The sequence below is a fragment of the Gopherus flavomarginatus genome, chromosome 9 (assembly GCF_025201925.1).
Source record: "Gopherus flavomarginatus isolate rGopFla2 chromosome 9, rGopFla2.mat.asm, whole genome shotgun sequence".
Lineage (NCBI taxonomy): Eukaryota > Metazoa > Chordata > Testudines > Testudinidae > Gopherus > Gopherus flavomarginatus.
In genome coordinates this window covers 18,315,480-18,337,597 of record NC_066625.1, presented here as the reverse complement: position 1 = coordinate 18,337,597, position 22,118 = coordinate 18,315,480, and the positions used below count along the sequence as shown (strand labels likewise).

At 46.3% G+C, this 22,118-nt stretch overlaps 1 protein-coding gene across 1 annotated transcript; it reads right to left on the bottom strand.

Annotated features, from left to right (window-relative positions):
- Nucleotides 1-290: 290 nt before the first annotated feature.
- On the bottom strand, nucleotides 291-8,083 carry RPS15A (ribosomal protein S15a). Its single transcript, XM_050967781.1, is given in 6 exon segments — nucleotides 291-421; nucleotides 1,739-1,824; nucleotides 4,669-4,748; nucleotides 6,257-6,394; nucleotides 7,920-7,941; nucleotides 7,943-8,083. Coding segments are annotated over 6 exon segments (546 nt in total). The 5' UTR covers nucleotides 8,069-8,083; the 3' UTR covers nucleotides 291-327.
- Nucleotides 8,084-22,118: the final 14,035 nt, after the last annotated feature.

The window sequence follows — 22,118 nt, the reverse complement described above, 5'->3', positions numbered from 1 at the left end:
CAGTTTAACATTCCAGAACTTACACAGAGGATTTGGGGGCATTTTGGAGTAATTGGCTATAACTTGTTTCTTGTTGAACTGGAATTAACAGCTTGGTAGAATTAGAAAATTGTAAGCACAGCAGAATAGATGCCAAATCTAGAACTGGCTCAATTACAATACGTTTTTCATGTTTTACAGTGTGTGGCGTATACCATTAGGTCTTAAGTGTTATTACATATTGCAGTGAATCAGTAAGTGTTCCCAAAAGAAGAGTTCCAAACCATTAATACTGAATGCAAACAGAGTCCATTTGAACAATTTATTAGTATGCCTGTTTTACAAGTTTTAGAAAAAGAATCCCAGGATTTTGCCTCCTGTGTGTTTTCGCCTTGCTTCCTCATGGTCCATGATGCCAGCGGAAGTTGTCAGCACTATGTACCTATTAAGTAAAAAGTATTTTCAGTAGTATAGTATGGCAGATTTTCCTACCACTCATACAGTTAGAAAAACCGTCCAATCTCATTTTTGTTGTGCAATGTCTGTTTCTTTAGCCAGTGCAAGGAAATGTGACAACTTAGACTACAGCAGTCCTAATGTAAAATAGTTACATAAACCCTACAAATATGCTATTTTGAAATGCATGAGAATTTAAAATTGTACTAATGTCAAATTCATATTTGACAATATGCTCTTTAAAGCAGACTTCCTGACTTCCCCACAAACTTTATCTACACTAGGAATTTTCATTTGACATTCCTGTTACATCGTAGAAATGAACCAGTATTACCAGGGTCATGAGTCCCAACTCTGCAGCTGGATCATGTCACCATTTTCAAACCCATGTCAATTACCTGCTCATAACAAGTGTATAGCTGGCATTATGCCAGATTGCTAACTGAAAACTTCATATGGTAGAACTCAAAAGTTGCTCAGGTTGATGCTGCTAATACTTGAATATTAGTCATCAGCTGGAGATAGAAATAACTAAAGTTATCTTGGCTAACACCTATCTATGGTAATTAGCATGCTTTCTGGATAAAAGTTGACTGTTAAGATTAACCTCACAAGAGGTTCTATTTAATTCACACAAAATATGCTGAAGTATATGTACTAGAATAATAGAGCAATGTTTAGCTACAGTTAACTGTTTATAGTAACTGTACATTTAGCAATGAATCATTCCTTGCTTTGGTGTGTCTGTTCACTTATTCACAAGATTCAGCGTTAGTGGGATTCTACTATATTGATTTAATGTAACAGCCAAGGCCTCTATTAAAAGAAAGTCCTTAGTTTGCCATCTGAGAATTTAAAAAAAAAAAAAAAAAAAGGACCTCAGTCACTTCTGATACTACACCTATACCCAAGTACCTGTTAATCTGTATTTTTATTACAACTTTCTTTTCAAGTGTTTCTACAGAATTAAGACCAACATTTGAAGGGACAAGAGTGAGAATGATGTAGATGAAATTAACTATATGAAGTCTTGTCAGATGCATAAACTGAAAAACGGAGATGGCTGTCTCTTGGTGCTAACTTTTAGCAGTAGTTAAAAATCAGTTTTTATATAAGCATTTAAGTGTGTGTCCCCTTTCTGAAGAAGTGATCAGAACAGAGATCTTCAAAACAATGCTAGTTTCAGTTATGAAATTATCTTAAGAGGTTTTCTTTTGCATCAACTACTTTCACTTAGCAGAAATGCTATGAGTTGTTATATTTGTGAATTTCATCAATTTAACTCTGCATATCTGGCACTTACCCAAACTGACGTGAAGGCAAAAGGTTGTTCTGCCACTTTTCCAGGTCCTTCAACTGAACATCAAATCTGGGACTGATCACACCACACTATAAAACAAAACCCCAACAGAAGCTGAAGAACTTTGATACAGGAGGACTACTACATATATTTCTTCCATTGTTGTATTGTAGCCCCATTGGGTCCCAGGTTATGAAAGAGAAAGTGAGTGAGGTAATGTTTTATTGGACCAACCTCTGCTGGTGAGACAAAAGCTTTCAAAGCTACATGGAGCTCTTCTTCATGTCTGGGAAAGAAAATTGTTGTAATAAGTCATAAAACCATCTATAACCCATTAACACGCACTTCCATTTTCATCCTATGACTGCAGAGGTGTTAACAGGTCATTCTCCCTTGAATGGTCCATTACAATCTGTTCCACCATGCATTTTACTGTGAATACCTTTCCCAGACCTGAAGAAGAGCTCTATGTGGCTCGAAAACTTCTCTCTCTCACCAACAGAAGTTGATAAAATAAAAAAAATACCTTGCCTACCTTGTCTCTCTAGACAAGTTGCAGCATTTAAAGGCATTCAGCACTATGTCTCTCTCTACATCATTGATCAGAAGAGGATTAGTAGTGCCAATCAAGTACCCAACTTCTATGACAGGGAAAGATCAAAGTGTCCAAGAATGGCATTCCATTACTGCATCAACTTCATTCACAGTGCATACTCAGGTTGTCAGCTGGACTAAGCAAAGGATCTAACTATTCAGTCCTGAGCTGCTTTGATACTACTACCTTCTTCCTTTCAACTAGGTAGGTTGAAACTACATTACGGCTAGGGCTACAAACTCAGACGGCAAAGCCATTTTGTGGTCAGTTGAGTTCTCAGAGAGCATACGAGCATGCTGTATACTACTTTAAAGAAAGCATTAACTCCCAAGCATTCTTACTAAGGAATTGAGACTACTCCCAGGTTCTTAACCATGGCAAAAAAATTGAATATGTACGAAGTTAACTACCTGGACACAAACCTTTAGGTTTTATGTATGTTGGAGAAATTAAAAATCATGCCTAGAAACTCACAACCTAATAAGAAATATTCAAGTTAATTATACTAATCTTATGCAAATGATTAAAAACCAGAAGTATACAGTGTAGTTAGAACTGCGAATATAGAGTATATCTTAGGTCAATATCATAAGTGTTGAAGCGCCAATAACAGGCAATGCTAATAATCTGGCCCCTAAAATGGAGCAGATAGCAACTTTTATTTTCACCATTTAATTGGTATTTACATTTATTTTAACAAGTCTTTGCACAAAACGTATGCTGTTGTTGCATTGTTCAATGCTTGACTGGCCCAAGTAACAGAACTGCTCTAGAAAAACATATTTGGTTGTGCCAAACATCACTCAAAAAACAATTGCCAAGTAGCTCAGTGACAGCAAACATCCTTATCTTAAAATACAACAGACTCCAAACTGTTATAAAGTTCCATCTGGTCAAATTATGAGACTCTACTACAGCACTTTTAGAATACTCAGCCTACTCCAGACAAGTAATTTTCAGCTGAAAGACATGTTTATTTGAAGTTCTTTATGGAAGTGATCCAAAATATGCTCGTGAAGGGTCAACTTTCTCTGCTACCAATTGAGAATGTTGACATACCAGATGGGCAGTGTTTTCATTTAAACTATTTCAGTAAGAAATGGTTTTGAACCAATGGAGGAATCTGTTATAATAGATCATGATGGTAACTGTCAAGTTATATAGCCCACAGGATTTCCAGACAGTTAAAGAAATCTTCTTGACAACCCAAAAACACTACATGAATATTTAGGAAGAAGTTATGCAGTGCACTGACATATCTACAAGATGCACAGCTCAATAGTTCACAGCAGACAAAATCCAGTTAATAGCAGAAAGGCTCGGCTTCTACGATTTTCTCTAGTCATTTACTAGTACACCTCTGCCTTGATGTAACGCGGTCCTCAGGAGACAAAAAAACTCACCATGTTATAGGTGAGACCACGTTATATCAGGGCAGGGAGAGGAACTGCTCCCCGGCAGTTGTTTGGCCTGGCAAGCCTGGAAGGGAGAGAGGGGTGAAAGAAGCAGAGCGGCAGCGGCGCACTCAGGGGAGGAGGCGGAGATGAGCTGAAGTGGGGAGCAGTTCCTCTTCACTCTTCCCCCCCCCCCCGTTACTTGCTGCGGCCCTTCTCGCCCCAGCTCATCTCCGCTCTGCCTCCTCCCACAAGCACGCTGCAGCTCCACTTCTCCTCCCTCCCAGGTCTGCCGTGCCAAACAGCAGGCAGTTGCAGAGGAACCGCTTGCGGTAACACAAATTCGGATATAAGGAGGTAAAGCAACCCCGTCTCCCAGAGCGCTGCTTTACCGCATTATATCTGAATTTGCGTTATACTGGACCGCATTATATCGGGGTAGAGGTGTATTATGCGTCACCTGGACACAAGTTTAAACTTCTTAAACATTTTCCAAACAAAACTGTTCCAACTGAACTCAGTTTAAATGTTTAAGTATTTAATTTCTAGCTCACTGATTATGAAATAATTAAATTGTCTGAAACTATAATATCAGACTACACAAATATAAACAGGGTGTATGAGTGGACAATGAGTACTTACTAGAAAGCTCCTAAGGAAAAAGCAGAGAAAGTGGTGCTGGCAAGCAGAGTTCCCTATATATATTCCCACACAAGTTTCATTTACTTTGTTACGGTTGCTTAAGCACATTTTTATTCAGCACAATCATTAAAACAGCTTCCACTTACGCCTCATGCCCTTATCATATCATCTATCATTACACAACCACATTCGAAGAATTCCTTCAGAAGATTAATATAAATGCATATGAAGAGTGTATATTTCTTAGAATTACACAGCTTTCTAGAAAGAAAAAAAGAATTCAGCACTAAATCAAATCCTACCTTGTTCAGTCTGCCTGTCAGATTAACAACAATTTTCCCAGCTCTGTGATCATCAATGATCTCAAATTCACCAATGTAACCTGTGAACAATTAAATCAAGCAAAACCTTTATTATCTAAATTAGTGCACAGTCTCAAATGCAGACAAGTCAAAAACTTAACATTTACGCCATGTCTACATGAGAGAGCTACAGTGGTTTAACTTAAAATCAGTTCATATACCAGTTCTATTAAACTGATGCCAAGCTTTTTTGGGCACCTACTTTGGTTTAAGACTGACTTATTTTGGTTTCACTTAAGAGTCCTAATCAACTTAAGCTAAACCAAATAAGCATCCACACATAGTCTTTTGTCTTGGTGTCACTGAGTTGGGTTAACAATCACCCTTAAAACTATTAGCACTCAACTGTTAAAATAGTGCAACTTTTTCATGTAGACAAGTCATCACATTTCAGCTGTTACTGAATACACAACTATTATTCTCCATATAATGTACTTAAAACAATTGTCTTATATCCAGCAATATTTGAGGCAGCACTAACTTTGTAAGGTTAGTCCTGCATCTCTCCAAGTACTCTTTTCAACTTGGAAGTTTAAGGAGTTGATTAGCTTACTCTACAAAAGAGCAGAGTTGTAACTGATCAGCTCATTTTCCCCCAGTCAAACTCAATGCAACTTCAGTTCACTTGAAAAGGCAATGCATGCTTTACCTAAGGAATCACTCAGACACTGGCCACTGTAGATAGCTTCTAAAAAAAATTGCATTGTTGATTTTATCTTGGCAGCACACCCAAGTTCTTCCAATTCTATCCTTCACTACACACACCAAGCAGAAGACAATACACAAAGTATTTGCTCTTGCCCACTCCCCACCCTAAAATGATTTTTTTCTTTGCAGTTTGAAACATTGCAAATGATGCAATACCTCTTTGCTACAGGATGTCAAGTATCAGAGGGGTAGCCGTGTTAGTCTGGATCTGTAAAAAGTGACTAAGAGTCCCATGGCACCTTACAGAACAGCGGTTCTCAAACTTGTTCAGCCACTTGTGCAGGGAAAGCCCCTGGCGGGCCCATCTGTGTACCTGCTGCGTCCGCAGGTTCGGCCGATCGCAGCTCCCAGTGGCCGCAGTTCGCTGCTCTGGGCCAATGGGAGCTGCTGGAAGCGGCGGCCAGTATATCCCTCGGCCCGCGCTGCTTCCATTGGTCCAGAGCACCGAACCATAGCCATTGGGAGCTGCGATCGGCCGAACCTGCGGACACGGCAGGTACACAAACCAGTCCAGCCTGCCAGGGGCTCTCTCTGCACAAGCGGCAGAACAAGTTTGGGAACCACTGTTATAGACTAACAGACGTATTGGAGCATAAGCTTTTGTGGGCGAATACTCACTTAGTCAGATGTCACTACATGCATCTGATGAAGTGAGTATTCACCCACTAAAGCTTATGCTCTAATACGTCTGTTAGTCTATAAAGTGCCACAGGACTCTGTCGCTTTTTGCTACAGGAGATAGTCAAGCTTTACACTATTTTGGTGCCTCTTACCTTTTACAGAAATAATTAGATATGAATTTTACTTTCTGATGACTTACCATGCTTCATCATCACAGTTAAAAACCGCACGATTACTTTAGAGCACGGTCTAATGAGAACTTGACGTTTTCCACGTTTCTCTGCATTGTTGATGCTCTTAAGGGCATCAGCCAGAACATTCATGCGCACCATGATGCCTGCATGTGGAACAAAATTAGTTATGTGTGCTAGCTTCTTGCTTTCAAGTTTAAGCAGAGACACTTCTAGAAAAAGTTAACATTGTTAATTTCAGAATATTTGAACTCAGAACAGCAGATATGACTATTCTGACAAAGCTTCGTGATGTTTTATGCAAACAACATGCAGGTCGTATTATTATTTGTGCATGTCCACCACAATTCAAATCCATAACTATATTCAACAGTCTACATTTTATGCCACAAAAAGTTTATCCAACATATACAGCATAAAACTTAGTGTTTTACAATAACAAATGTTCAGAGACAAAGACTTACAGTCTAGACTTAAAGCATATTTAAAGATGCTGCAAGACATCCCGACCAGGATTTTTCATAAGTGACCAGAGATTTCAGGTGTTCAATATGAGAAAGACCTAATTTCCAGAGATTAGCTTTACTTTCTGAAATCAATCACTCCAAGACTGAAGCAGTCACTAGTTATTTTTGGACCTATTGGTTAATGTGGGCTAAAATCTCACAGTAGGACCTAGACCTGTTGAGACTGCACTGGAGTACTGAGCAACATCTTAGACCCTGTTTAAACTACAGAACTGTTATACCATTACAGTGACATGGCTTTGCACTTGGGGGTGGGGGGGAAGAGCGGGGGTTACTAAATTACTCTCAACTCTTGATAGTGGGTTTCAAGAATCATTTACCCCGCATTATACCTTGTCCAGAACAAGGACAAAACCTTTTAAGTACTGTCCAATTCACCCATCTTTGGCAGAAATCCAGTTGCACATTGAAGATACTGTGGCACTTGGGCACTCAAGCTTGTGTCCTGAGGACTAGGGCAACACATCCCATAGTTAAACAAGGCATTGTACTGTCACCCTATTTGCCATTACACTGTCGGCGTTGGGGCTATACAGTTTTACAATAGGCTCGGAGGTGCTTGGAGTCCAGAGGCTGTATCAAGCCGCGTTGCCACACGCAATAAACTCCTGCCTGGTGTATTTATCTGCACTGTGCCTGGTGGCATTTACTGCTAAACTCAATCAGCACCCAGCGACTTAACAGGAGATAAACTATGGGATATTTAGCGCGAACTCAGAGAGACTGACTGTGCCCTCGCGCCCCCCATTCTTCCTCCTCTTCCAGGGCCAAGCCTACGTCTGCACCCCCCCCCCCCCACCGCCTCTCTCAGGCCCAGGCTACCGTCCCCCATTCCCCAGCTCCCACCTCCACTTTCCCCTGGCCCGATCCCACCATCACGCTCCTCGGGCCCAGCCTGCCACCCGAACTCCCCCTCCCCCCACAGCTCCCTTCAGTGAGCGGGACTCCGGCTAGGGAAGCGCCTCCCCCTCCCTATTCGGGGGGCTCCACCGGCGGCCGTGACGGGCGCAAGCGGCTCAAACAGACTGTGCCGCTTGGGCGGAGTCCGGAGGTGGCGGGTAGGCGAGCGAAGACGCTGGCAGGGCCAGGATGGGGATAGTACACGGCGGATGGCGCCTAGGGCCCAAAGAGGCCCGTAACTCACCGGTGCCGCAAGATGGCGGAAAAAAGGAAGAGGCCAGGCGCGTGCAGGGTGTTATGGGAACTCGGAGTGGTGGAAGGAGATCTCAGAGATCTCGCGATACCTGCTCTCCCAGTCAGAGAGAAGCGCTCTCCTGTCTCTCGTGCTGTCATTGGCTGAGAGCGGCGCCCGCCATTTTATTTGGCCCTTCCACGGACAGGCAGTCTATACTTCCGCCAGGTATCCAATAGCAACCGGAATACTTCCGGTCCGGGAGGGAGGAGAGTGAAGGCAAGTGTGAAAGGACAAACCTAATGCCCGCTCACCTTGACGCAGCCGCGTGACCGCCTTTTGGGAGGGGCTCGCTCCGCAGTCCGGTGGCCCACAGTCCGACGGGAGTTAGCTGGCTCGCGGGGAGTAGGTGAGCTCAGCATCTTGTGGGGGGTGAGGAAGGAGGCTCAGTGTGAAGGCCTTGGCCCAGGGAAGCAGCGACTCGTCGCAGTGAGGGAAGAGCTCGGAGCTCGCATGCTTGTGGGGAGCCCTGAGACTGAGCCGCTCTCCCAGTCAGGGTGCCGGAAGTGGGGAGCTTAGTGCCCCACATGGTGTAGTCCACTAAGCGGGGACCTCCTGGCTAGGAAGCCATGGGTTGAACTCTGTGACTTGCAGTCAGGGGGACCTGGTAAGGGGGAAGCTAAACACGAGGGGGTCACGCAATGAGCTCTGTGCCTTCCAGTCGGGGGGGCTCTGATGGGAGGAAGTTACCCAAGGGGACCATGGGGTGAGCTTTGTGCTTTGCAGTCAGGATGTCCTGGTAGGGGGGAAGCTAGACACCTTAGGAGGTCATGGGGTGAGCGCTGTGCCTCGCACAGTCGGGGGTGGGGGTGCTGGACTCCCTAGGAAGTCATGAGATGAGGCAAGGCACAGTCAAGGGAGCCAGACACCCTCGGAAGTCATGGGGTGAACTCTGTGCCTGGCCCCATCAAGGGTTTCAGAGAGGAAGCTTGCTGCCTCACACGTTTAGAAACATTCACAAGGGGAGAGCTTGTCAGCCCACACAGTTAGGGAGTCCTAACAGAGAAGTTTAGTAAGTACTTCAGGGCCTAGAAGTGGGGAGCTCAGCAGCCAGCACAGAGGTGGAACTGGCTGGAGGGGAGCGTTGTATTGTGCAACTGACAGCATTCCAAAGACATTAGGGAAATGACATCAGATGGTAAAATTGTTAATAATGATGCAGAAAAAGTAGAACTATTCAATAAATATTTCTAGTTTGTATTTGGAAAGAAACAGTATGATGTAATCATATATGAGGCTGATGAAGTAGTTTCCAGTGCATTAGTAACTGAGGAGGAGGTCGAAGATCGTATACTAGGGATAAACATTTTAAAATTAACAATCCTGAATAATTTGTACTCAAAAGTCCTGAAACAGGTGGCTGAGGAGAACTTTGGTCACTGATGCTAATTTTTAATAAAATTTGGAATACCAGGGAAATACCAGAAGACTACTAATGTTGTGCTAGTATTCAACAAGGGGCACGTGGGATGACCCAGGTAGCTATAGAGCAGTTGGCCTGACATAAATCCTTAGCAAAATAAGATAAAACATGGGATTACACTGATAAAGAATTAAAGATAGGAATGTAATTCATCCTATGATTTTATGGAAAATAAGTTTTATGACACAAACCCAATTCTGTGAAGATTATACGTGTAGTTGAGAAAGGTAACTGTATGTATAGACTTCTGTAAACTGTTTGATTTAGCACAACATAACATTCTGATTTAAAAAATAGCATTAGACAATGGATTGAGAGCTTGCTAATTTATGGATCTCAAAAAGTAGTTGTCAATAGGGAATCATCTTCAAATGGGGATGCTTCTAGCTGAGTTCTGCAGGGATCAGTACCAGATCCAGTACAGTTCAACATTTTAATCAATTGCCTAAAACTTAATATAAAATTACTACTAATTAAATGAGTGGATGGCACAAAGAGTGGTGAAGTGGTAAATAATAATAAGAACAAGGCAGTTACACAGAATAATCTGGATTGCTTGGTAAGGTAGGCCCATTCAAACAAAATATTTTAATTCATCCATCTAAGTTGTACATCTAGGAAAAGATGATTACTCACCTTTGTAACTGTTGTTATTCGAGATGTGTTGCTCATATCCATTCCAGTTAGGTGTGCGCGTGCTGCGTGTACGTTCGTCGGAGATTTTTACCCTAGCAACACTCGGAGGGCCGGCAGGCGCCCCCTGGAGTGGTGCCGCCATGGCGCTCGATATATACCCCTGCTGGCCCATCCGCTCCCAGTTCCTTCTTGCGGGCTACTCTGACAGTGGGGAAGGAGGGCGGGTGTGGAATGGATATGAGCAACACGTCTTGAAGAACAACAATTACAAAGTCGAGTAACCGTCTTTTCTTCTTTGAGTGCTTGCTCATATCCATTCCAGTTAGGTGATTCCCAAGCCTTACCTAGGCGGTGGGGTCGGAGTGAGACGTTGCGGAATGTAAAACCGCTGATCCGAAGGCGGCATCATCTCTAGACTGTTGGACCAATGCATAGTGCGGTGCAAAGGTGTGGACGGAAGACCAGGTGGCCGCGCGGCAGATTTCCTGTATGGGAACATGGGCCAAAAACGCGGCAGATGAGGCTTGAGCCCGAGTAGAATGGGCGGTAAGATGGCCAGTCGGAACATGAGCCAAGTCGTAGCATGTCCGAATACAGGATGTCACCCAAGAAGCAATCCGCTGGGAAGAGATTGCCATGCCCTTCATACGTTCTGCCACCGCTACAAATAGCTGAGGTGAACGTCGGAAGGGTTTGGTCCTCTCGATGTAAAATGCGAGAGCCCTGCAGACATCTAAAGTATGCAGCTGTTGTTCCCGTTGTGATGAGTGCGGTTTTGGAAAAAAGACTGGCAGGAAGATGTCCTGATAGATGTGAAAGGAGGAGACAACCTTAGGGAGGAACGCCGGGTGTGGTCGCAGCTGTACCTTGTCCTTATGGAACACCGTATACGGAGGATCCACAGTCAAAGCTCTAAGTTCCGAGACTCGTGTAGCTGAGGTGACAGCGACTAGGAATGCTGTCTTCCAGGACAGGTACAGCAGCGAGCATGTGGCTAAAGGCTCAAAGGGGGGCCCTATGAGCCTGGTCAAGACGAGGTTCAGGTCCCAGGGAGGGGCTGGTTGTCTGACCTGGGGATAGAGTCGCTCCAAACCCTTGAGGAATCTGGAAACTATAGGATGGGAAAAGACGGAACTGCCAGCCTCCCCAGGATGGAAGGTGGAAATAGCTGCAAGGTGCACTCTTAGCGAAGAGATCGCTAGACCTTGCTCTTTGAGAGACCATAAATAGTCCAAGATGGTGGGGACTGATACAGACTGCGGAGAAAGGTCCTGCTGAGCGCACCAGTGGCAGAAGCGCTTCCATTTTGCAAGGTATGTTGATCGCATGGAGGGCTTTCTGCTTCCCAGCAGCACTTGTTGCACTGTGGCGGAACAACGCAGCTCCGATTTGCTTCACCAGCCAGCAGCCATGCAGTCAGATGAAGGGACTGCAGGTCTGGGTGGTGTAGCCTGCCGAAGTCCTGCATGATCAGGTCCGGGCAGAGTGGCAGAGGAATCGGGTCTGACAGAGACAGGTCGAGCAGCATGGTGTACCAATGCTGCCTCGGCCAAGCCGGAGCGATCAGGATAAGGTGGGCTTTGTCCCTGCGCATCTTGAGCAGAACTCGGTGGACAAGAGGAAACGGTGGGAAGGCATAACAGAAGTGGCCCGTCCATGGAAGGAGGAACGCGTCCGACAGGGAGCCCGGAGAGCAACCTTGCAGGGAGCAGAACACCTGGCATTTCCTGTACTCCCTGGAGGCAAAGAGGTCTATTTGGGGAAAGCCTCACCTCCGGAAAACTGAATGGAGAATGTCCGGACAGATGGACCACTCGAGTGTCAGGAAGGACCTGCTCAGATGATCTGCGAGTGTGTTCCGGACTCCTGGGAGGAAGGAGGCCACAAGGTCTATGGAGTGGGCTATGCAGAAGTCCCACAGTTGGATCACTTCCTGACACAAGGGGGAGGACCGCGTCCCCCCATTTGTTTATATAATACATGGCCGTTGTGTTGTCCGTGAAGACCGCAACACAACGGCCCTGTAGATGGCGCTGAAACGCTTGGCACGCCAGCCAGACTGCTCTCAGCTCCTGGACATTAATGTGTAGTATCAACTCCTGGGACGACCAAAGGCGTTGGGTGCACAGGCTCCCAAGGTGAGCGCCCCAGCCCAGGGAGGACGCGTCCGTTGTTAGGGACAGGGAGGGCTGGGGAGGATGGAATGGTCGTCCTGCACACACCCGGGAGGACGTTCGCCACCAGTTGAGGGAGCCGAGAACGCTCGGCGGAATTGTCAGAATAGGTCTATGGCGTCTCTGCACGGCCGATAGACGGATGCGAGCCAGATTTGGAGAGGAGGCATTCGCAGTTTGGCGTGTTTTGTGACGAATGTGCACGCAGCCATGTGACCAAGGAGACCAAGGCAAGTGCGAGCAGAGGTTGTTGGAAAACGCTGAAGACCTTTGGACAAGTGAGACTATGGCCTGAAACCGATGGAGGGGTAAACTGGCTGTTGCAAGGTTGGAGTCCAGCATTGCCCCGATAAACTCTATCCTCTGCGTAGGCACCAAAGTGGACTTGTCTAAGTTGATGATTAGGCCTAGACGCAGAAAGAGGTCCTTGATAATGGCCACATGGCTGATGACTTGCGCCTCGGAGGCCACTCGGATAAGCCAGTCATCGAGGTAAGGGAAGACGTGTATCCGACGACGGCGTAGAGAAGCAGCGACAACCGCCATACACTTTGTAAAGATGCGAGGGGCCGAGGAGAGGCCAAAGGGGAGGACAGTAAACTGGTAGTGTCGATGGTTTACCACAAAGCGCAGATACCTCCTGTGAGGGGGATAAATTGCTATGTGGAAATATGCATCCCGCATATCGAGAGCGGCGTACCAGTCTCCGGGATCCAGGGAAGGAATAATGGTTCCCAGGGATACCATGCGGAACTTGAACTTTTTGATGAATCCGTTCAGTCCTCGCAGGTCTAGGGTAGGCCGGAGGCCCTCTTTCGCCTTGGGAATGAGGAAATAACGGGAATAAAACCCCTTGCCCCTTAACTCTGCTGGGACCTCCTCTATAGCTCCGACTGAGAGGAGCTTGTGGACCTGCTGGATGAGGAGTTGCTCATGAGAGGGGTCCCTAAAGAGGGACCAGGAGTGGGGGTGGAAGGGAGGGAGTGAAACAAACTGAAGACGGTATCCAAGCTCCACCGTGCGCAGGACCCAACGATCTGACATCAACTGGGACCACGCCGGAAGGAATGGGGAAAGGCGGTTGTAGAACTGAAAGGGATCCGGGGAGGCAATTGGTACACTGCTCTCAGGCTCACCCTCAAAAGTTTGGTTTGGGTCCCAGCGTTGGTTTGGCGGGACCGGAATTGTTGCCCCCTTGAGGTCCAGACTGACGTCTGCGATTAGTGCGACCTCGCCTCCTGGCAAAGTCTTGCCATGGCCGAGGCAGGGGGGGTAAGGGCGCTGCGGTTGGGAGCGGAAGGACTGTCTTTGAGTCTAGGGGGTATGCATTCCGAATGAACGCATAATCACTCTATTGTCCTTGAGGCTCTGCAGTCTGGGGTCCGTCTTTTGTGAAAACAACCCTTGACCATCAAAAGGCAAGTCTTGCACCGTATGTTGCAATTCAGGTGGTAGGCCGGACACTTGCAACCATGATATACGGCGCATAGTTATGCCAGAAGGGAGCGTTCTGGCTGCCGAATCGGCGGCATCTAACGAGGCTTGTAAGGAGGTCCTCGCAACCCTCTTTCCCTCCTCCAGGAGTGCTACAAATTCCTGGCGGGAATCCTGTGGAACCTACTCGGCAAACTTCCCGACAGCCTCCCAGGTATTGTAACTGTATCTGCCGAGGAGGGCCTGTTGGTTCGCTATGCGGAGCTGGAGACCTCCCGCAGAATAGATCTTTCGCCCCAACAAATCCATGCGCTGGGCCTCCCTAGATTTAGGCGCGGGGGCTTGTTGGCCGTGACGCTCCCGTTCGTTGACGGACTGTACCACCAAGGAACAGGGAGCGGGGTGCACATAGAAGTACTCATACTCCTTGGAAGGCACCATGTACTTCCGTTCGACCCCCTTGGCTGTGGGCGGGATGGAAGCTGGGGACTGCCAGATGGTGTCTGCTCTGGCCTGGATCGAACGGATGAATGGGAGAGCCACTCTGGTAGGTGTCTCTGCAGACAAGATGCTAATCACCGGGTCCTCCACCTCTGGAACCTCCTCTACTGGCAGGTTGATATTCTGGGTGACACGCCGCAGAAGGTCCTGGTGTGACCGGAGGTGGTCCCGATGATGACGTCCGTGCTACTGCTTCATCCGGGGAAGAGGAGGATGACAGCCCCAGGACGAGTGGGTCCTGCACTGACGCCTGGTCCGGGGGGACCTCCGTCTCTGGAAGGTCATGCGGTTCCAGTGCGTGTGCACTGGTTTCTTCTGTGTCAGCAGGGAGAGGCCAGCTGACAGTGGCCTCGGGCACGCAGTGCTCTGAGTCACCTGAGCGTGATGGGCCAGTTGGTTCGCCTTGGGCTTGATGATACGCCCAAGGTGTCCAAAAGGACCACTGATGAGGTCCATGGTCCTGGCCATGGGCATGCGCATCTGAGTCCCCATAGGAGGCACTGTCCACATGGGAGGAGACGGATGGGTGACACGAGGGCCACGGAGGAGCCAAAGACCCTTGGACCAGGTCTCTGCGTCCATTGGAGTCCTGTCTGCATGGTATTGGTGAACGGTACTGAGAGTCATAGCGGTGCCGGGAGCAGGACCGGGACCTGTGACCAGCACGGTGCAGGGAGGTCGACCGGTGCCTCGCATTGCCATGCCGAGATCGGCTGCGAGAGGTACGGCGGTGCCGGGATCTGGACCGGTGCCGAGAGTACCGTGATGGAGACCGGGATTTTGAGCGGTGCCACGAGTACAACTGGTACCGGGATGGAGAGCGGTACCGGGACTGCAAGCGGCGCCGAGAGCAATGGCGGCACTGAGAGCGTCCGCGGGACCTGGATTGGGACCGGTGGCGTTGCGCGGTGTTCGGCGAAGATGGCGTCATCATGGCGGGCTTGCCCGGTGACTGAACAACCCGCCCCGGCGGTGCCGGGAGTTGGGGCAGCTCGGGCTCTGTCAGAGCAATTAGCTCCCGAGCCGTGGAGAAAGTCTCCGGCGTTGAAGGCACGACAAGCTCGACCACAGCGTGCGCTGGGGAGCTGGTAGGCACCGGACTCGACGGTTCCTGAGAGACCGGAATCAACGGTGCGGAGGCAAGCGGTGCCGCAGCAGTTGACGGTGCTGGACGGTCCGCTTTAGATGTACGCTCCGACTGCAGCGTAGATACAGATGCCACAGGAGCCTTGTGCCTCTTGCTCCTCGGGGAGAAGGATCGGCATCTGCCAGAGGGTTGAGCCGGTGAAGGCTGGTGCCGAGGAGTCTTCATTGGAACCGTGCGTTCCGGTGCGGCAGAAGCACTCGTCCCCAGTGCCGGAGTCGGTGCCGAGGATGGAGGAGTTAGAGCTGCCTCCATCAAGAGTTGCTTGAGGCGAATGTCCCGCTCTTTCTTCGTTCGGGGCTTCAATGCCTTGCAGATTCAGCACTTGTCTGCAAGGTGGGACTCTCCCAGGCACTTTAAACAGGAGTCGTGCGGATCTTCTGTGGGCATCGGCCAATGACAGGTCGCACAGGGTTTGAAGCCCGGTGAACCGGGCATGGGCCCCGGTACCGGGGGAGGAGAAGGGGCTAGCCCCCAACTCTCTAACTATTTACACAACTACTAATAATACAAAAGTTAACTAGAATTATGGACACACTAACTATATAAACGAGCGAAGAGCTAGGGAGGTGGAGATCAGCTAAGCCGCGCTCCACTGTTCCAACGACCGACACGGGCGGTAAGAAGGAACTGAGGAGCGGATGGGCCGGCAGGGGTATATATCGAGCGCCATGGCAGCGCCACTCCAGGGGGCGCCTGCCAGCTCTCCGAGTGTTGGTAGGGTAAAAATATCCGACGAACATGCCCGTGGCGCGCGCACACCTAACTGGAATGGATATGAGCAAGCACTCGAAGAACAAGGAGTGCAGACCATTCATACAAAATGGGGGACTGTATCCTGAAAGAGAGTCACTGAAATGAAATTAAGAGTCCGAGCATACAAGCAACTGAACATGAGCTTGCAGATCAATGCTGAGGCAAAAAGGGCTAATGCAATCCCTAGAAAACTAAACAGGAGTGGGAAGGTGATTTTCTGTCTATTTGGTATTGGTAGGACTGATACTGGAATACAACATACAATTCTGATATCCTGCATTTTAAAAAGGATTTTGAAAAATCGGGGAGGGTAAAGAACCACAAAAATTATTCAGTGAGAAAATGCCTTACAGTGAGAGCCTTAAAGAGCTCATTCTGTTTAGTTTATCAAAAAGATTGAGAGATTACTTAATTGTAGTGTGTAAGACCTTCACCAGAAGATATCAGTGGAGAAAAAACAGAGTGCCTCCCTTTCTGTAAGATACACTGTAGTTTGACACAAGATACTTGGAGCATAAGTTTTTTGAGGCAGGGACTGTTTTTTTGTTCTGTATTTGTACAATGCCTACCACACTGGGGCAATATGGTTATACAAATTATACTGTTCTCAATGCAGGAGTAACAATGAAATGAAAATGAAGCCGTGAGAGAGAAAAAGGCATCTTTTAACAAGTGGACATCAAATCCTAGTTAGGTAAATAGAAAGGAGCATAAACATTGCCAAATTAAGTGTAAAAATGTAATAAGAAAAGCCAGAAAGGAGTTTGAAGAACAGCTAGCCAAAAACTCAAAAGGTAATAAAATGTTTTTTAAGTACATTAGAAGTGGGAAGCCTGCTAAACAACGAGTGGGGCCCCTGGACAATCAAGATGAAAAAGGAGCACTTAAAGATGATAAAGTCATTGCGGAGAAAAAGATGGTTACTCACCTTTGTAACTGTTGTTCTTCGAGATGTATTGCTCATATCCATTCCAATTAAGTGTGCATGTGCTGCGTGCGCGATTGTCGGAGAACTTTTACCCTAGCAATACCTGGTGGGATTGGAAGGATCTGCCGAGGTAATCCGCCAATGTGTTCTGGACCCCTGGAAGGAAAGATGCCACCAGGTGAATGGAGTCGGCTATGCAGAATTCCCCCAGTCGAATGGCCTCCTGACACAGGGGGGAGGACCCAGCGCCACCTTATTTGTTGATGTAGAACATGGCCGTGGTATTGTCTGTGAAGACTGCTACACAACGACCATCCAGCTGCTCCTGGAAAACTTGACAAGCCAGACGAACAGCCATCAGCTCTCAAACATTGATTTGGAGGGAGAGATCTGACTGGATCCAGAGACCTTGTGTCTGAGTGTCCCCGAGATGGGTGCCCATCCCAGGGCTGATGTGTCCATAACAAGGGATAAGGAGGGCTGAGGGATGTGGAATGGAACTCCTTCGCACACCAACTGTGGCTCCAGCTACCATTGGAGGGAAGCCAGGACTCTCCGGGAGGGTGACCACCAGGTTCAGGTTGTCTTGGGACCAGATGGCATTCACCCAAGAGTTCTGAAAGAACTCAAATGTGAAATTGCAGAACTATTAACTATGATTTGTGACCTGTACTTTAAATCAGCTTCTGTACCCAGTGACTGGAAGATAGCTAATGTAACGCCAATATTTAAAAAGGGCTCTAGAGGTTATCCTAGCAGCTCCAGACCAGTAAGTCCAACGTCAATACTAGGCAAATTAGTTGAAACAATTGTAAAGAATAAAATTGTCAGACACATAGAACATAAATTGTTGGGCAAAAGTCAACATGGTTTCTGTAAAGAGAAATCATGCCTTACTAATTTATTAAAGTTCTTTGAAGGGGTCAACAAACATGTGGACAAGGGGGATCCAGTGGACATAGTGTACTTAGATTTCCAGAAAGCCTTTGACAAGGTCCCTCACCAAAGGCTCTTACGTAAATTAAGTTGTCATCGGATAAGAGGGAAGATCCTTTCATGGACTGAGAACTGGTTAAAAAAAACTGGGAACAAAGGGTAGGAATAAATGGTATATTTTCAAAATGGAGAGGGGTAACTAGTGGTGTTCCTCAAGGGTCAGTCCTAGGACTAATCCTGTTCAACCTATCATAAATGATCTAGAGAAAGGGGTAAACAGTGAGGTGGCAAAGTTTGCAGATGATACTAAACTGCTCAAGATAGTTATGACCAAAGCAGACCGTGAAGAACTTCAAAAAGATCTCACAAAACTAAGTGATTGGGCAACAAAATGGAAAATGAAATGTAATGTGGATAAATGTAAAGTAATGCACATTGGAAAAAATAACTCCAACTATACATACAATATGATGGAGGCTAATTTAGCGACAACTAATCAGGAAAGATCTTGGAGTCACTGTGAATAGTTCTCTGAAGACATCCACGCAGTGTGCAGCGGCAGTCAAAAAAGCAAACAGCATGTTAGGAATTATTAAAAAAGGGATAGAGAATAAGATGGAGACTATCTTATTGCCCTTATAAATCCATGGTACACCCACATTTTGAGGAGACCACATCTTTATGCAGTATTCATCTCAAAAAAGATATACTAGCATTAGAAAAGATTCAGAGAAGGGCAACTAAAATGATTGGGGGTTTGGAAAGGGTCCCATATGAGGAGAGATTAAAGAGGCTAAGACTTTTCAGCTTGGAAAAGAGGAGACTAAGGGGGGAATATGATAGAGGTATATAAAATCATGAGTGATGTGGAGAAAGTGAATAAGGAAAAGATATTAAGGTTCCCATAATACAAGAACTAGGGGCTAGCCAAATGAAATTAATGGGCAGCAGGTTTAAAATAAAAGGAAGTTGTTCTTCACATAGCACACAGTCAACCTGTGGAACTCCTTGCCCAAGGAGGTTGTGAAGGCTAGGACTATAACAGGGTTTAAAAGAGAACTAGATAAATTCATGGAGATTAATTCCATTAATGACTATTAGCCAGGATGGGTAAGGAATGGTGTCCCTAGCCTCTTTGTCAGAGAGTGGGGAAGGATAGCAGGAAAGAGATCACTTGATCATTACCTGTTAGGTTCACTCCCTCTGGGGCACCTGGCATTGGTCACTGTCAGCAGACAGGATGCTGGGCTGGATAGACCTTTGGTCTGACCCAATATGGCCATTCTTGTGTGTTCTAAATATAATGGCCTATGGCAAGGGTCAGCAACCTCTGGCACGCAGCTGGCCAGGCCAGTTTGTTTACCTGCTGCGTCGGCAAGTTTGACCAATCATGGCTCCCACTGGCCGCAGTTCGCTGTCCCAGGCCAATGGGGTTGGCGGGAAACCGCAACCAGCACATCCCTTGTCTTTGTTGCTTCCCGCCACCCCCATTGGCCTGGGACAGCAAACCGCAACCAGTGGGAGCCATGGTGCGCTGAACCTGCCAATGTGGCAGGTAAACAACTGGCCCGGCCTGCCAGGGTGCTCACCTTGGGGAGCCGTGTGCCAGAGGTTGCCGACCCCTTGCCTATGGTGTACAGGAGATCAGACTAGATCCAATGGTCCCTTCTGGCCTTAAACTCTGAAATCTCTTTTGAAATAGCAGGAAAAGAAATTGAAAGGAACTGTGACAGCAAAGGGTACCGAGCACCTCGTGCAGTCAGAAAGCCCCACAATGGGAGACCAGCACCACTCTGCCAGTAAATCTGATTCAAGCAATACAAAACCACAGCTGCCTAACCTCAAGCATTTGGGTCTGCTACTGTGGCTCAAAATACAGAAGACTAAAGAGGTGGCCTACACAAGGAAATTTACTGGTACATTTATGCTGATACATTTCTTTATGTAGACAAACCCTGAAAAAAGTTTCTACCTTTAAAGCATTTATTTATGATCTCTCCTTTAATAGCATGTATGACAGCACTCCTAATAAAGTGAGAGAGCAATTGTGTGCTTTGTTGAAAAGGTCAGGTGTGAGTTTTGAGGCATTAGTTTCTCTGGTTGCTATATTTACTTAGAGGTAGCTTCTTCAGTGTAGCTCTTTCTTCACCAATATACTAGCAGCAGCCCTCCATACTCTCTAGTCCCCAGCCTTATGAAAAAAATGTATTCAGATCCTAAAATTTTCTTTGTGAGAAAGGGGGCCACTTGTACAGATAACATTACAGGCTTTGACCCTTTCACTCTCACTCCAGCTGTATTCCCTGATGTATTAATATTCCATTTAAGTCACAGTGGTATGTTCACTCAATTACTGTGCTTGGTGCATGTTACTGCAGGTACATTCAGCAGAAGTGAGGTTATTGAAATTAGTGCTTAAACCTAATTTCTTCCATTTTTCTTTTTGAAACACGACGTTCACTGGGAGGTAGAAGTGCAGGCCCTTTCCACACACCACAAACTTTGCCGGAGGGTATTAATATAGCAGCTCTACCACTCTAAGTTTGGGATCAAGAAGACAGCTCTGTGAAGGAATCCAAATAAGTGATGTCTTTTTCATTCTCTGCAAGTGAATCAACAGATCTTGGAAGAAAACAATGGGGTGGCTTCATTCACTGAACCCCTTTTAGGACACTCTGGAAATTGTATCCTTACCTACAGCCCTTTCTTGATACCAGGATCAAAAAAGCACAGGGAGTGGTGAAATAGTTATGTGGAGTGGGCTGCTCTAAAGAGAAGTGAGAAAGCCAAACTCTTCTACAGAGGGGACTGCAATAAAGGTTAAGTAGTTATACTCTTATGATGCTAAAGTGTCTTGTTCCTCAGGCCACGTCCAGACTACGGTTTTAAAATCAATTTTAGATACGCAATTTCAGCTACGTGAATAACGTAGCTGAAGTCGAATTTCTAAAATTGAGGTACTCACCCGTCTGGACGGCGCGGCATCGATGTCCGCAGCTCTCCCTGTCGATTCCGGAACTCCGTTCGGGTTGATGGAGTTCTGGAATCGATGTAAGCGCGCTCAGGGATCGATACATCGCGTCCAGACTAGACGCGATATATCGATCCCCAAGCAATCGATTTTAAGCCGCCGATGCCGCGGGTTAGTCTGGACGTGGGCTCAGAGACATCTCTTCCCACTCCACCCATCCAACAAAAGGTATTTCTTACCAAACTGCCACTATATTTTGGTAGTAACATGCACAGAAAAATGCCAGATAGTTACTTCAAAACAAAGGAATAGTTACTTCAATATCCCCAAGGCTGATCTTTCATCATAGTCTTCACCCAGTTTTCAAGCCATATGAAAGCATTCATAGCCAAAAGCCAGTGTAATCACTTGCAAGCCTAGATTTTGGAGTAAAACTCTTGAATTGTGTCACACACATCTGGAGATTCTTCAGCAACTATTTTTTTTTTTTAAAGAAATGTTTTTCTTGTATATGAATGCCACAGTATTACTTACACCATTTAACAAAGCTGGTTGTTTTTAAACATATACACCCTAAATGTAAGCTTTAGTATACTAGAGTTGCAAAGAATCCTGTGGCACCTTATAGACTAACAGACGTTTTGGAGCATGAGCTTTCGTGTTAGTCTATAAGGTGCCACAGGATTCTTTGCTGCTTTTACAGATCCAGACTAACACGGCTACCCTCTTATACTAGAGTTGTGTATCCATCCACATTATGAGAACTGATAAGGGACAAGCTGGAGGCCTGGCAGCTTGATAAAACATTTTTAGCATCTGGGAAGCCCATTAGAGGCTGTTTGGAATTGTGTTCTGCTGTTTCTATAGAGATCTTTAAAAGTGAGCAAGTTAACAATAGCATATATTTTTCAAAGTTGATACCATTGAAAGCTACTATTTCAGGCTACATATAAGCTTACACTATTAATCCTACACCAGTTTACATTTTAAAGATTCTCTGCAGCCATGGAGGCTAGGGGAAATTCTACACCATGGAGTATTATTGCTCATTATATGGGACACTCATCATCATAGTCAGAATCTAAAGTTAGTTAAATGTCAGCTTTGAGTTAACAAATGTTTCATTTTCCGCAGCAGTGTCTAACTTTTAGACTTCAAACTTGTATTTTTTGTTGATTGGGCCTGCTGTGTCACTTTCAAATACAGCCTTTCCACACAGATTTATTCACGGTTCCTAAAAATTGACCT